Source organism: Sinocyclocheilus anshuiensis, unplaced genomic scaffold (assembly GCF_001515605.1).
Source record: "Sinocyclocheilus anshuiensis isolate Anshui unplaced genomic scaffold, SAMN03320099.WGS_v1.1 scaffold710, whole genome shotgun sequence".
In the NCBI taxonomy this organism is placed as follows: Eukaryota; Metazoa; Chordata; class Actinopteri; order Cypriniformes; family Cyprinidae; genus Sinocyclocheilus; species Sinocyclocheilus anshuiensis.
The window spans coordinates 1,141,915-1,158,242 of NW_015544201.1; the positions used below are offsets into that span (position 1 = coordinate 1,141,915).

The window sequence follows — 16,328 nt, forward strand, 5'->3', positions numbered from 1 at the left end:
TTGTAGTTTGTCATTTCTCCGATCACAGATGCAGACATGGTTTTATGTTTATGCGGCACGATGCAACGCAACACGTAAAAAGACAGTATAAGTCATTATAATCCATAATTATGTCCCCACTGGATGCAACAAATACCTAGTTTATAATGGGTTTTAATGTTTTTGTCTCGTCGCTCCGGCTGGACAGGGCATCACAGTATGTAGGGGCGTAACATTTCTGTCACACGCTTGAGGTATTCGGCCAATCACAACGCACTGGATAGCTGGCCAATCAGAGCACACCTCGCTTTTCAGACCGATGAGCTTTGTAAAAATCGACGCGTTTCAGAAAGGCGGGGCATAGAGGAGAAACAATAATGTACAGTATGTGGAAAATAATGTGTTTTTTGAACCTTAAACCGCATAAACACATTTCATTACACCAAATACACCAAATAATGTTCTTTTTAGCAGCATCATAAGACCTCTTTAAACCCAGCTAAGGACATTTTATATTTAGAGTCACCTCCCAAGAAGCTTTGAGCATTACATAGTATTACATAATATAAAGATTTTGATTACATATATAGATTTTGAAAAAGATGCATACGAAATATCGGGTTAAAAATGTTTTTTTGCAAGTGTCTTATTATGTGATATTGGTAGTTTAACCAAATTGTTTTGTAGACTTTAAAAGTGATATTAAACAGCTCTAATCATGTGACTATTTACAACAGCTTTACAAAAAGTTCACATAAAAACAATATACTCAGAACTTCCATTTAAAGTTAATAACAAGTAACTTCTGATTACTGATATTTTACAGGTGGGGTTAAAGTCCACTGTTACTGTAATGACTGACTGGATTTCTAGACTATGATGTTTAGTTATTTAGATTATATTTAAGCATACAGGGACAGTACATGTAGTCCTTTTGAATAAGGTTGTTTTATTATTAAACAAAACTATGTGGTTTTCTAAAAAATGTGTTACGTGACGTCACGCGCTGTGGCCTTCGGCGAAGCTAAACGAGGTCATTTCGCATAAGCCCCGCCTCCCGCGCTCGGCGTTCAATGAGTGGGGCATTTAAAACGAACCCGAGCTTACACCGATTCCCTTCAACAAAACGAGAAGAAAGCACAATAGCCGCGATTTAGCCACATCTGTAGATTATTCGGAATAATGGTTTCATTTACATTTCATCGATTCACAAGGTCAAAGTTGGTTTTATCCGCACATATAACGTTACGTGACGACTGAAGCACAAAGGGCTACTGCCAGAACAGGCAAAGTGCTGTCATGCGTCTCCGTGTTTGTTGTTGAACCGCTCGAGCCAGCTGATTCTTACCTTATAAGAGTCCGTCGCAAGTAAAAAATTGAAATCCTGAGCTGCCATCATCGAGGACAAAGTAAAAGCGAAACGTTGTCGCTTCTCTCCGCTATGTATGTGATCCGAGCCGCGTCACCGGCCTCTATAACCTTCTTTTCTATACCTTTCGGGTATGCCAGAAGAAAATGTAGTGAAATACGATCACCTCAGTATCTTGTATATGTGAGGGCGCGCACGGATAGGTCGCATCGTCCAGTATCACACACAACGTGTGGAAAGGGGGCGGAGTCAGGCTAGATTTATGAAAGAGACGTGGGCTACCTTTGTTGATGCAAAAGTGGGCGGGGACATAAACTCAGAAAGCGCCCGACTATCCAATAGTATCCGAAACTTGAAAAAGCTGCTTTGCTGCCTGTTGCGTTCAAAGGCCGAAGTTTCGTTTTCTTGTAAAGGGTAATTAAACTACGGACGGGATGTGGCATTTTTAGACGAACTTTTAGTTTTGCTTTCCTTTAAAAATTATAAAAGCTTTAACCAATATAAGAATATGGTGGTTTTGTCTTGGCTAATTTTAGAGAGGTTTTGGACACTTAATTGGTTCGCCAGGTTAGGAGAGCATCTTAGATCAGCAAAACCTTTAGGCTAATTTAAGCTATTTTTCAACAGGGTAAACTTACATCTTTTGACACATCAACAAATAACCTTTGTAAGTGTGCTTCATCACAAAAGATTCGTTTTTTTTTTCTGCATAGTTTTTATGTAATCTTTATTAATTTTATATAGTAAAAAGTGAATACTGATCCAGCAGATCTACATGAGATATATAATTTACATTGGAAAAACTGCCTCAGGCAGACATATCTAATCTCTTTTCATATCATAAAAGCTTTTAAAAACAACACCGCCTTTGTAGGAAACAGTTTAAAGACCATAGTGATTAACATAAAAAAAAGATGCAATTAAGCTGAGAGTCATTCAGATAATTTGTTAATATTCAGTATGCTTAGCCAGCACGAAATATAATATTATAAATATTTTAGTGTTTTAATCATCAGGCATGATGTCAATTTTTAGGCCAACCCAGAGGGTTCAGAAACTTTCTTCTCATAAATGAGTTTTCATTTATGAGTAAAATAAAGTGTGTGGTTAACATTACTTGAATTACACCAAAAGATTTCAGTCATACCTCCAACATGCATTTTTAACCTGCTGTGTTTTTAAAAATTACAATTTTTAAAAGAACTTCAATACTTGTACAAGTAATCAAGCAGGTAAACACACATTAGTGTTGTAATTTTATTTAGTATCCAAAAATATCACGGTTTCACTATATTGCGGTTACAGCTCTAAATTGTGTTATTTGTAAATGTCTGGGTAAAAAACAACTTTTTTCCACTGAACACAATATATTTTATTTTTAAGCAACATACAAAATATTTGGAACAGTAGTTTTTTTTTTTTTTGCTGAATTGTGGGCTGACCTACAGCTTTTGATGTGGATGATTGATTAGCTTCTAGAGCTTAATGCTGTCCTAAAAAGAAGAAACAAAGACTGGCATGTTAATTTAACCTAAATCTGTAATTAAAGTTATTCAATTTTAGTTTGTCTTTTAATTACAGTACTCTTGCAAAAATGTGTGCTTTGATTATATATATATACACATTTATACATGTATGTCTGTATATAATTTTATATATAATTAGATTGTATAATTTAATAATAAAACAATTTGAAGCGAAACAGACTGTTCTGACTAGCTTTGTGAATTTAGCTACATAAAACATGAATGAACGAAACAAAAACAGCAGACGGACTGAATGAGACGCAGGTGGCGCTTATGGAACAGCGGCGATACAGCGTTTCCTTGGTTACCGCTGTAAACAAAGCTGCACTGCACTTTAATATGCATTATAGAGAGACAAAATTAAAAAAATTAAAATAAAAAATTATATTTCCACAAGAATGATATTTTGGAAAATTATCGCAGTGCAGTTTGTGCAAGTCCAGAACATAGATCAGAAAAAAAAAAAAAAAAACCGTGATCGTGTTCTAGGGGTTCACCTCCTTCGGCCATCCTACACACAGGTGAATGACTGCTCGAACCAACAGGAGGGGGAGTTTTCACGCTGCACACAACCTGAGGGATTCCTACACTTTCCATCTTTGACATGAAAAACTCCCCATACCACATGAATGGTATAACGGAAAATTTTAGTGGTTTTGAAACTGTGATATTTTTAAACTGCGGTATACCTTTAAACCTGTAATCAGCCAATACTTGCCGTCTTGGCCACTTGAGAGTGCATGCAAGCAACAGGAAGTAAGTGAAAATGACTGACCCAGGTCTGATAAATGCCAGTGCCCTTAATGCCATCTAAATCCACACTATCTCTAATACACTATCTCTTATCCTCCAATGCAGCTCTGAAGCATAATACCCATCATTCATCATGTTAATGAACTCACGTGCCCTGGAAACACAAGATGTCGAAGTAAAAATTTCCAGTTAGATATTACATATCATTTGGTAGTAAAATGTAAAGTCCTCCACATTGTAAGCGCTATTTATCACTTATTTAGAAGCACCACAATTAAATTGTGCTGTCTGTTACATGGGAAATAGAAGTTTATTTTAAAGAACTGAAGTTCTAAATGTCTAAATAAAGCTCTGTACAAGCTTTACAGCACTTAAAGGATTAGTTCACTTCCAGAATAAAAATGTCCTGATAATTTATTCACCCCCATGTCATCCAAGATGTTCATGTCTTTCTTCAATCGCAAAGAAATTAAGTTTTTGAGGAAAACATTCCAGGATTTTTCTTCATATAATGGACTTCAATGGTGGCCAACGGGCTGAAGGTCCAAATTGCAGTTTCAATGCAGCTTCCAATGGCTCTACATGATCCCAGCTGAGGAATAAGGGTCTTATCTAGCAAAATGATTGGTCATTTTCTTAAAAAAAAATAGAAATGTATATACTTTTTAACCACAAATGCTCGTCTTGCACTAGCTCGACTTCACGCATTACGTTGGAAAGGTCACGTGTGATGTAGGCAGAAGTACGGACCCAGTGTTTACAAAGCGAATGTGCAAAGAAAGTTAAACGCCCTTTACAAAAAAGGTAAAACCGATGTCAGACGATTTTGAAGTTGGAGCAGAAAATGAGATGGACGCGCACGGAGCTAGTGCAAGACGTGCATTTGTGGTTAAAAAGTAATTTATTTTTTTTTAAGACAATTATTCCTCGACTGGGATTGTGTAGAGCCCTTCGAAGCTGCACTGAAACCGCAATTTGGACCTTCAACCCGTGGGCCACCATTATATGGAGACAAATCCTGGAATGTTTTCCTCAAAAACCTTAATTTCGTTGCAACTGAAGAAAGAAAGACATGGACATCTTGGAGGACATGGGGGTGAGTAAATTATCAGGAAATTTTGTATTCTGGAAGTGAACTAATCCTTTAAATTGTTTGTCCTATTGGGTAGGCTAATCAAAATACACATTTGCGGTCTACACACCTATTTTAACACTTGGGCTAAATACCAGAAATATGTCATGCAGACAAGTGGTCAAGTTCAAAGAGTGCAAGTGTGGGTTTTGGAACAGGCCCAGTGACTGCTTAAACATAAAATAATATAAAATCTAGTAGAAATGACAAATAAATTCATTTCAGTTTAAATGGATGGAAATTTACTATAATTACTGTTTTTATACAATGTTACTGTTTAGCATATGTTTTCATTACCAGTGATGCCAAATATGGAATAATTTCACAACTGGTTTGGAAACCAGTATGAAAAAACACAAAAACAGACAACAACGCAGCTGGATTAGCCCAAGTAGAATCAATAAAAAGGAAATCGTGGATAAATTCCTAAAGTTCGATACTCTAATACGAAAAACACAAAACTGGTTGTCTAATGTTTCAGGAACTGCTGTAGTTGTTAACGGTCGATGAAGCGTGGTGAATATCGTGAGCGAGAGAAACAGCGATAGTGGCTGTCACGGAAACCACATCAATGAGCCCCTCCCCCTACAGCTTCAGTTCAGAACCACGGTCAGCTCTCAGCGCGTGCTGCTCTCATTGTCAGTATATTGTCGGTACCGTTCGGTACTAAATTGAAAGACTGCCGGAGGAAACCAGCAAAACAGCAGCCGTGAATTGTTTTTCCGACCCTCCCCGTGTTATCTTCCATTAAATCAGGCTATGGTAAACGGAGAGTTAAACGAAGAAAACACGTAAGCAGCAACAATTTAATTCGGTGGACGACTACTGGCTGTTGGAGCAGCTTTTTCACTCGCGCTGAGGGTAAGTGACACTTTTGATGTCGCGTTTGGATTGTAGGCCGTGGAAAAATAAGCGTCTTCCGTACTTTTTCGTCCTCTGAAGTGCGTTACAGATGTTTTGTTACTAAAAAAGACGCCTCTTGATTTGTCTCTTTTGATTTCAGAGAAGCAAGAACTTGCATTAAAATGTTGGACCCATCATCCAGCGAGGAGGAGACGGATGAGGTTGTGGAAGAAGAGCGCAAAGTGGTGGTGGCGCCCAAGGCTGGTGGTCCTCGGGTGTCTCCAAGCAGGACCAGCGAAAGCTCTGGTGGGTTACAGCCAAGCCGAAGCGCTAATGCCCGACCTACGAGCCCGAGCCCCTCAGTGGCGATCGAGAAGGAAAAGGATGATTTGGAAAAGATGCAAAGGGAGGAAGAGGAGAGAAAGAAGAGGCTTCAGCTTTATGTCTTTGTGATGCGCTGTATTGCCTACCCGTTTAATGCGAAGCAGCCGACCGATATGGCGAGACGACAGCAAAAGGTAAGAGGGCAAAGTCACATGCAACAGATTGCTGATGAAATGAAGAATTGGTGAGCAGCACTCTTCTGGCTGTGCAAAAACACAATTGTAGCATGTAGTAGAGATGACTGATTCAGTCCTTAGCTGAATCAACATAAAATGCATCAGGAAATTAATTTATTCCTATTTTCCAATGCAATAGAACTCAAAATTAGTCTTTAATTTTTAATTTCAGAGCTGTATCTCAAAAAAAAAAAAAAAAAAAATATATAATGTAGACGATATAAACATTACCAATTTTGCATCTTTTCTGGTACTGGTAGATAACGGTACAAAGACAGTAGAAAGTTGCGTCTTTAGGTGTACTGCACAGTGTTAAACATACAGTTTTGTTTACAATGCTGTGCCTTTCGTCCTGAGCACTTGCAGAGATGCCCTTTTCAATATTTTTACTAAAAAATCGAGACCATTCACATCTCAAATGCCTTCACCATGATATCAAAATAATAATGATTGTATATGTGCAACACTCTGCGTAAAATCAAACAGACTGCCTTAAAAAGAAATGTTTACAAAATGCTCTGAAAGTTTCCTACAGATACAAGGAGCCATAAATGTCATATTTTCACTGCTGACACCTTTTCCAATACCGTATTTTGTCAGATGTTTCCAATCACTAGCATGTTCTTCTATCAACTTTGCTTTAGCACACATCTGTTGACTGTGTTTGCAGCATGTTGAAGAGAAAAGTGGAGTTATAAAATACAGATTATCGTATGTTTAAGAAGTCTTGCTGTATTTGAGGTGGAACTGGTTTAGATGAAGTGGCTGCGGGACATCTCTTGATTGTGCGCATTTTAGGTGGCGTGTTACTGTGGCCAAAACAGATTACCACCCAGATAATCTTTTACAATGAGAGTCTCACACTTAGGCTACTTGTTTACTATTGGGCTTTAGGAAAACCATCCAAGACATCCAAGATATATCCTTTATGTAACTTTGAATGCTCGTTTTATGTGTCTGCTGTCTAGGGATATCATAAAGATGCATAAATCCAGATGTTTTTTGAGAGTTCAGGGCAATGTTGCTGACAAGTTGGCTGTATGAATGTAATGGATGTCATAAACATGTCAGGGGTCTGTTGGCAATATACAAACCTTAAAACCACCATCGAAGCATTTAAGATGGTAGAAGACAGTTTATTCAATGCAACATTGCTTCCAGAGATTTCTATGAATAAGGGTGTATGTATCCCTTGTGAAAATATCAATACCATTCCCTCAGATCCTATGAGAAATAGTACTTTATTGTTATTCAGGAATGATGAAATCTGTCTGACTAGTTGTCATTATCTCTCCATTGCAATGTAGAGTTGCATGCAAAACATGCTTCTGTCTAATATTAGTTCAAGACATTTTGCTTATCAAATATAAGTCAAAACCAAGTTTCTGAAAGCTCCAAAGTTCTTTAATCTCAAAAACTAACAAAGAGGCAGCTGTACCACATTAGCACAATGTTTGAGAGATTGAGACTTGGTGTTTGAGGCATTTTCTCCTGGCTTGGAATCAAAGGCAGATCTCTGACAGAATGAAGTTGTCTTTTATGTCAGAATCTTGAATAATTTATGAGTGTTCATCATATCCATGTGTGCCTTATTCAGAAATGTTTATCATATATAGTAGCTTCTTGGAGAATTTACAATTGTCAGGTGGATATTTGAGAGCCAGTACATTCCATATTGTTTGAATTTCAGCTCCGCCTCATTTTAAGACTCACTGTGAGTTTCATTTCATACAATCTAAGGTCAAAAACAAGTCTGTCTTATTTGGTTGTGCCCCCAGGGGCTTGTTTGCTTGCTGCTATTGTCTTCGGAGCCAGTGCCTTGGGACAAGAGTCTCTGTGGGAAGTTATTCTCCAGCCGATGTTGTGTCCTCACAGATAAGACTCATGTGAGACAATACATCAAGAACCAGCAGGTTTCCTTAGATATACAATTGAGTTTTTGTTACACTGTATATTCCTCGTTGTTATAGTTCTGCAGATAACAAGAAGAATTTGATTGGCAGAATTAATGGATTTTATTAATCATTTAATCATCTCAAGATTTGGTTTTCTCAATAAAAGGTGCACTGGTCAGTCATATCATACATGTTGGTAGGGCTGGACGATATGGCCAAAATTTGTATCACGATATATTTCTTAATTTCGGTCGATACGATATAATTCCGATATCGATATGAACACTATTAAAAAAGCCTCATAAAAACGGCCAAGAACGGCCACAACAGATGTGTGCCAGCAGGAGGCGCTGTGAGAGCGGTGGAACTAACGGTTTCTCCAGTAATGGATGTAATCAAAGCAGCTCCGCTCATGAACGCTACTTTATCAGATAAAAATGCCATCTAAACTATTCTGAAGACAGTCGGTTCCCTTCAGAGATACATTCATATAAAACACCCGCGACGCGTTTTGATTTTGAAACGTGCAGTGCTCATGCTTATTCAACGAAGTCAAACGCCACAAATAAATCAATGTATGGGAAACACTGGTAATGTATATCGAAATATCGGAAATGCGTTTAAAAATCATATCACCGTTATTGAAAAAAATTATATCGCGATACATATTGATATTGAATTATTGTCCAGCCCTACATGTTGGTGATGTATATCATACATTACATGATGGTTTTCCTTTGAGAGTAGATGGAAATTCAACACAACTCTGCACTCAGAGATAATAGTCTACACTAATCATTATTCAGACATTTTCAGCTAGATATCTGCCATGGCCACACTGAGAAACCCATTATAATTCTTCAATTGATATTCATCTAAGGTGCGGTCACATTGTTTACCGTTGTTCAGCAAATTTTCTCTGGCGAATTCCAGTCATTTCAATAGCAGTTCACGCTATTGAAAGATTTCCGCATTTACATTTCGCATCGGGTTCAAGTTGCTCACACAAGTTTGCTGCACAGAACAAAAGATGCTTGGTTTGAAAGTGACTTCTGTATAAGTGGTTCTGTTACGTTGGTTGTTGTAAGTATCGCGGCAGTTCAGAAAGGAAAGGTCTGGTGAGTGGTACTAAAATGTTAACGCTGTATCATGTTTGAACATAACGTACCACCTACACTAAACCTAACTGATAGTGTTAACAAAAGCAAATGTGAGAAAAAAATTCACTGAAGAAACCATGCCATTTTAGTTTGGTTCGGCAAGTGCCTTTTTTATCGTGCCTTGTGTTTCACAGAATGTAAGAATAAACCTTTATTACTTGATAATCTGCCCCGTAATCATAATTTGTGTTAAAATGAATAAGAAATGTTGGTGTTAAAGTTTTACTGCAGCGAATTACATGTATATACAGTAAGCCTATACGTTTTTTGGAGTTTTGAAAATAAGTTGGTAGAAGCTCTTTTTTCTGATGAGCCTATGTTGTGTTGTAGTTATGGATATGGAATATTAAATATATAAATTATTGAGTATACTCAAAGCAACAGTGCTGATTCATGCTGGTTATTATTATTAATATTAATAGTTTTTATTGTATAAATGAGTTAGATGTGAGGATGTAAACTTGACCGTCTTCTCATGTTATGATGTCAACCCTCAAGAGACAGATTATTAATACCTTAGTATCTGCAACTTCAATTATGCATTTTCACAAAGTATTAGTGGTTAATGTCTTTAAAGTTTTTCTGTATAATACTGTATATAGTTGTTGTTGTTGTTAAGTACTGTGGAAATATCAAATTAACATTAGTGTTTGTTTACCTCTCGTCCTCCTGTCTTTGCTTTAATTACGATGCAGTGGCATGCTGATTCACCTGTCTTATGATTATAAGCAGATCTGCTGTTTTTATTGGCGCGGGACCTGCTCATGCCGCCAACTAAATATGGAAACTCTTCATGGTGCTTGTTGCTGTCTGCTTCAGAATTGGTAGTTTAGTCAGTTTATTAGTCATGATGACAAGGTGCACGCTGTCACATACTTAATGATCAGTAGGACCATGTCAGATGTCTTACACTGCTGCCGCTCGCTGTCTCCAGCGTGCACCCACCCACACACTGAATGGAGAGCCTAATTAAGAAGGCTATTAACAGTATCTCTTACAATGTCTTCTCTCTCTCTTTCTTCCTTTCTTGTTCTCACTCTCTCACACACAAACAGACAGACCAGCACAAATACACACACATTTAGAGACAATCAAGCAGGCACAACAGAAAGACTGTTCAGGGAAGGTAGTTACAGTGAGCACACATGCACATCTAAAGCCCAGTCAATTATGCCGCTAATGACTTTTTAAAAAGTCTTTGTTAAAGAGTTATGTCTTGAACCACACCTACCAGATACGAGGTGAATCACACCATTACAAACTTTGATTTGAAGCAAAAAATGGATTTGAAAATCAGACAAAAAAACAGGTACAAGTCCAAAAGGTGCAAGACTGTGTGCCTAATGTTTTTAGTAGAGGAAAGATCTACAGTCCCATAAAGCATTGCAAAAGACAATTGAATTAAAAGTGATGGACTAATATAAAACTACTGATTTAAGTATGTGAATATATATATATATATATATATATTGATAGGTATAGATAGATAAGTATAGAGTGGGTGGACACATTGAACTCCCTTGGCACAATTCTCTTTGCAGAATCATGGGTAATGTAGTTTTCACCAGGAATTATGATGTTAAACACAATTATTTAAAAAATAAGTTAAAATAACATGATCTGATGGATTAAACAAAAGCAAAAACCATTGATTAACAACCTTTTAGCTCACAGTAGGTCTGTCTTCAATGGTTTATCAGTTATCGTTAAAAATCAATTGCAATTGCAATGAATGGGATTTGTACTTCTGGAACTCTACTTTTGCACTCTATATGGCAATTGTGGGACTGGAAGCCCTGCATGCAGGACAAGCATGATTTTTTTTTCTCAAAAGCACAGTTTATAATATTATTGTTGTGACATTTTATTCCTGATTTAAGATTTCAGCCTTTCCCCAATCAGGTACATAGGAGCTATGTGTGAGTGACCGAAAAATAGCTGCTCAAGGGTGTTACCAAGATGGCCGCTGAGTCAAATTAATTGGCTTAAAGGGATTTTATTGTTATTTAGCATGATCTGATCATCCTTCATAGAAGTATGTTGTAACATTGGACAAGAAATGAGAATAATCTAAATTGTAAGCATATAGTGAACAGTGTCCTCAGACGATCCTTCGAGACATAAGCTGCTAGCTGTGTAATATGATGCTCTTTCAAGAGTGTTGATTGAGTTATTGTATGACATCATTTACCGCAATCTACTTTACAGAGAGAATAATAGCACCATGATACCACACAGCAGCATTTTCAGAGGTGATATGATGAAACTAATCTGTTGTGCCTGTCTTGTCAATATGTTCAGATACAATTATTTGCTCAATTTAAATTACAGGGCCTATTCTTGAGATGCAGTAGATGTGGAGTTAATTACAGTCCTCGTTTAAAAAAATGACAGTATCGTTCCACTTTTTGAGTCTTGCATTGTTATAACAAATACCTATTTTATAGGATTTAGTTATTTCTGTTTTTTGAGGCAGAGAGAAAGGAAGATTATTCAAGCGAGTGTATTGATATATTTCTCCACAAATCCATTTTCTTTTCCACTCCCTCGCTGAGCAAAGAGGCAATGTTCAATGCCCTTCTTGTGCTTGGGAGGGCAAGAATCTGAAAGACCATTGTGTTAGAGACAAACCATAACCCAGATAAGAGCTCTCTGTCTGTGAACGGTCTGCTGAGGTGCCTCTTACATTTAACGTGTAGTGTAACGGATGCACCAAAATGGCCTTAAGAGCCCTACTAGTGGGATAGGCCTGATCTGAGGTCAGCAGGCTTTCATTGTGGGCTGAAGATCTTGACGTGTAGGCGGGGGGAAGATTGCTATTGTGATAGCCATGATAGATTCACATTCAAATGCTGGCTGATCTTGGGCCAGCTGCAAGCAAGAGAGGCACATTAACTAGGTTGTTATTGAAAATCCATGCAGAAAAATTCTGGAACTAGCTCAGACTGAAAAGGAATTCTTGAAACTCTTTTGATGTGAATAGATGTTTAAGTATGTGGTTGTTCTTGGTGTAAAAGATAAATGCCATTCATACTTTAATTACTTCAGGTTGTGCAAAAACACATTATTATTTTTTATGTTTGCAAATGGTTTGCTTTGTAATAAATTAAATAATGAATTGTATTATTTATTTATCAATTTTTTTTTAAATTTGCAAATTACCTTTTAATACATTTTTTTAGATTAGTTTTTTAATGTTATTGTTTTTTAATTAATTGTTAATTGTTATTTTTATTTTATTATTCTTTTTTATTATTTCATCATTTGAATCCATACGTCAAACCTGTACCTTCCACATGAGCATCACATCACATGCACTAAGCACTAGATCACAGCTCCTCCGACGAATGTATATTCATTGTATTTGCATCTTATTTTTCTATTTATTATTTTTATTTTATTCATTTAAATTTTTGAAACAAACTGTACTGAGTGGAAACATTTGTGCATACTTGCCTGAAGAGGTGGAAAGTAACGAATTACATTTACTCGCGTTACTGTAATTGAGTAGCTTTTTTGTGTACTTCTAAATTTTTAAAATCTGTAATTTACTTTTACTTAAAGGGATAGTTCACCCAAAAATGAAAATGTTATGTTTATCTGCTTACCCCCAGGGCATCCAAGATGTAGGTGACTTTGTTTCTTTAGTAGAACACAAACAGAGATTTTTAAGTTAAACCGTTGCAGTCTGTCAGTCGTACAATGTAAGTGGATGGGAATCACGGCTTTGAGAGTCATAAAACATACACAAACAAAACCAAATTAAACCCTGCGGCTCGTGACGATACATTGATGTGTAAAGACACAAAACGATCGGTCTGTGCAAGAAACTGAACAGTATTTATATCGTTTTTTTACCTCTGATTTTCACCGCAATCTCTGAACTGTCCTGAGCGCGTCGCGTCTTCTTCTCAGCCTGCACGTGAGGCGTCTTCTTCTTCTTCTTGCTTTACGGTGGATCGCAGAATTGCATTACCAAAAGTGCATTACCGCCACCTATCTCTCAAATAGACCTTTGACACTCTATCTACAATCTCAATTAGGAGTGTCAATGGTCCATTTGAGAGATAGGTGGTTTAAGATTAATGTAATGGTACTTTTACTTGAGTAGAATATTTTCGTACTCTTTCCACCTCTGCTTGCCTGTGTGGATTTAACAAACATCTTTCAGTAGTACTAATGAGCAAACTACACACAGATGTATGTGTTTCCATGGTGAGTTTGTTTATTGCACAAACGGGTGTTTGTGAGCATGTGCTTGAATAAAGCAGCATAAAGGCAGTGGGAGGACGACCCTTTCATGTGCTCTTTGTTGGTTGTTTGTAATCTGGGATTACACATCCATTTGCCTTCTGTGATCTGTTACATAACAGTCTCTATAAGCACAAGAGTTTCAGTGTGAATTAAGAAGGTTCGAAGATACATTTACACACATGTGGTAGACAGCAGTATGTGTTCAGATGTTTTAGATAGGTGAAAGGTATGAAAAATTATCATTAGCGAACAAGATTTTAATTATTAAGTACTACTGGATTAAGAACTACATCCTTTCCAGATGGGTTCAAGTTAAGGGTGTCTGAAAGTAGTACTTTTATAGTCAGAACAATATGTTGATTGTGAAACTGTGGAAGCCTGTTTTTGTGTCAAAGTAAGAAATACATGTGATGTAAAAGTTAACTGTGATGTAGTGTAAAAGTATTTAAGTCACATCATGAGACATAAAATGACAGTTATGAGAAATAGTCGCAATTGTAAACTATTAAGTGACATTTGTAAGAAAGTTGCAATTATGAGAAATAAATATGCAAATACGAAATTTAAAGTCGTAATTGTAAGATATTACATCACGATTGTGAGAAATAAAGTTCAAATTGTGAGAAATAAAGATGCAAATATGTCGCAGTTGTAGATATTAAGTCAATTGTGTGATATAAAGTTGCAATTACAAGAAACAGAGCAAATGTGAAATACGAAGTAGCTATTATGAGAAATAAAGATGCAAATGTGAAATATGAAGTCACAATTGTAAGATATTAAGTCACAATTGTGAGAAATTTACAATAATGAGAAATAAAGATGCAAATGTGAAATATGAATTCACAAATACCTTTTTTTTTGCTCTGAAAGCATAAACAGACTTCCATAGAAAACTGTCAAGTCATTAACAAAGAAACAAAATGATAAAAGTCTGCTTTATACGCACAGGGAATGCAGTGTATTAATGACTATACAACATGATACAATTACCTTTCAGTGAACACTCAAATGCAATTTGATATCATGCAATTCAGTGAACAGTCAAAGTTTGAAGTCTGGAGCGCTTGTCAATCATCAATGTAGGAGCACTGGCAGCATTGCTCATAAACTGAACATAACATCCAGAAGACATGAAAAGAAAGACAGAGAGAGAGAAAGACAGACAGGCAGAGACGCAAGGGACATGAAAGCAGTCTGTCTCTCTACCCCAGGCTCACTGATCGCTAATGGGAACTTGTTCTCAGAGAGAAACCCCAGCCTGCCATTCCCACGCAATCAACATGAGCCCAGTGGGCACTTGGGGAACACAGCACACACACACACACACACACACACACACACACACAAATAGGCACATTCCATCATAAAGTCAAAAGGATGCACAAACAATGACAGGCAGTCTTATAAGTGCGCGGAGCGTAAATAAATGAAGCACAATCGTTGCTGTACATTCAGACTAGAACATTCTTTAAGTATTATTATGAGCTGCATGTATTAAGATTTGTTGTATTCCAGAGTTAACTTATTGTACCTGAGAGCTGAGATGTATGGAAGCCTGCTGGTGCCGCAGAGTAAAAACAACAGAAAGGTGGAAAAAAATGTTTAAATGTTTTGGGTTTGGTAAGATTAAAAAAAAAAATGTTTAAATATAAACATTAAAAACTAAACTAAAATAAAATAAAATAAAAAAACATAATATTGTGAAATATTATTACAATTTAAAATAACTGTTTTCTATTTTATTATATTTTGAAATGTTATCTATTTACGTGATGGCAAAACTGAATTTTCAGCATCATTACTCCAGTCTTCAGTGTCACATGATCCTTCAGAAATCATTGTAATATGCTGATTTGCTTCTCAAGACACATACCTTATTTTTATCTATTTTAAAAAACAGTTGTGCTGCTTAATGTTTTTGTGGAAACCATGATACAGTTTTTTTTTCAAAGTCCAAAAGAACATAATTCATTTTAAATACAACATTTTTTTAAAGTCTTTACTCACTTTTGATCAATTTAATCTGTCCTTGCTGAATGGTAGTGCAATTGTGACTTTATAACTTGCAATTCTTGCTTTATCTCACAGTTTGACTATATTTTCTTTTTTTTTCTTTCTCTGAGGGGGAAACGGGCTTCCTTAGAGATGTGCTGTATGAATGAGTTTTTCATAAATGTGTTTTCAAACAACAACAAAAAAGCTTAAATTCAGCTCACTTTTGATACTCAGTCACAATATCAGTTAAAGTCAACAGGAAATTAAAATTTATTGTGCACAATTTGTCACTATATGTTATTCACAATAATTTTTTAATTTAATTTATAAAACAGATAGTTTAGATTATGATAAATTACGATTGGTTGAGCTGTGTTCGAAAGGCATTGTAAATTACTCTATGAACATACACCTGTGACCACATTCAGTATTACTGTGCCAATGTGTCTGTATGTTGCTTGGCAACCATTATTTTTTATAGTTTTTATGTAAAGTCTTTGTAACTTTCCAAAATGTAATAATTTGCTCTGTTTTTTAAACAACTTTCGTGTGAGCATCATTTTTCGGTTCCTCCCCTCCAACTGTCTGGCCATTCTGGCATAAAATCAAGTCCCACCATACTTTTTTCTCATTGCATATTCTGTTTTACTTGAAAACATGTAACATTAGGGAAGTAAAATGGGTTGTGAATGACATTTCGTGTTGACTTTAAATAATCACAGCATTTGAAGTAAAAATTAGTTGATTTGTTAATAATTATTAAAGCACTCAAATAGTTAATTGTAGTATCTAAACCAATAAGTGTTTTGCTTTAAACCGTACTAAACCATTTGATGTAGCTGCTTCACACTTGCTGCTT

General features: G+C 36.3%; 2 protein-coding genes across 11 annotated transcripts in view; one reads left to right on the top strand and one right to left on the bottom strand.

The window, feature by feature from the left end:
• Window positions 1–1,573, bottom strand: part of LOC107696850 (nicotinamide phosphoribosyltransferase-like) — a 20,474-nt gene extending 18,901 nt beyond the window's left edge. The window contains exon 1 of the mRNA XM_016497376.1: window positions 1,328–1,573. Coding sequence (XP_016352862.1) covers window positions 1,328–1,378 — 51 coding nt within the window. The 5' untranslated portion in view covers window positions 1,379–1,573. The remainder of the gene's footprint in view (window positions 1–1,327) is intronic.
• A 3,782-nt stretch (window positions 1,574–5,355) lies between these two features.
• cadpsa (Ca2+-dependent activator protein for secretion a) overlaps window positions 5,356–16,328 on the top strand; it is a 104,243-nt gene continuing 93,270 nt past the window's right edge. For all 10 annotated transcript variants that reach the window (XM_016497377.1, XM_016497378.1, XM_016497379.1 and 7 more), the window contains exons 1-2: window positions 5,356–5,620; window positions 5,763–6,120. In XM_016497377.1, coding sequence (XP_016352863.1) covers window positions 5,785–6,120 — 336 coding nt within the window. In that variant the 5' untranslated portion in view covers window positions 5,356–5,620; window positions 5,763–5,784. The remainder of the gene's footprint in view (window positions 5,621–5,762; window positions 6,121–16,328) is intronic.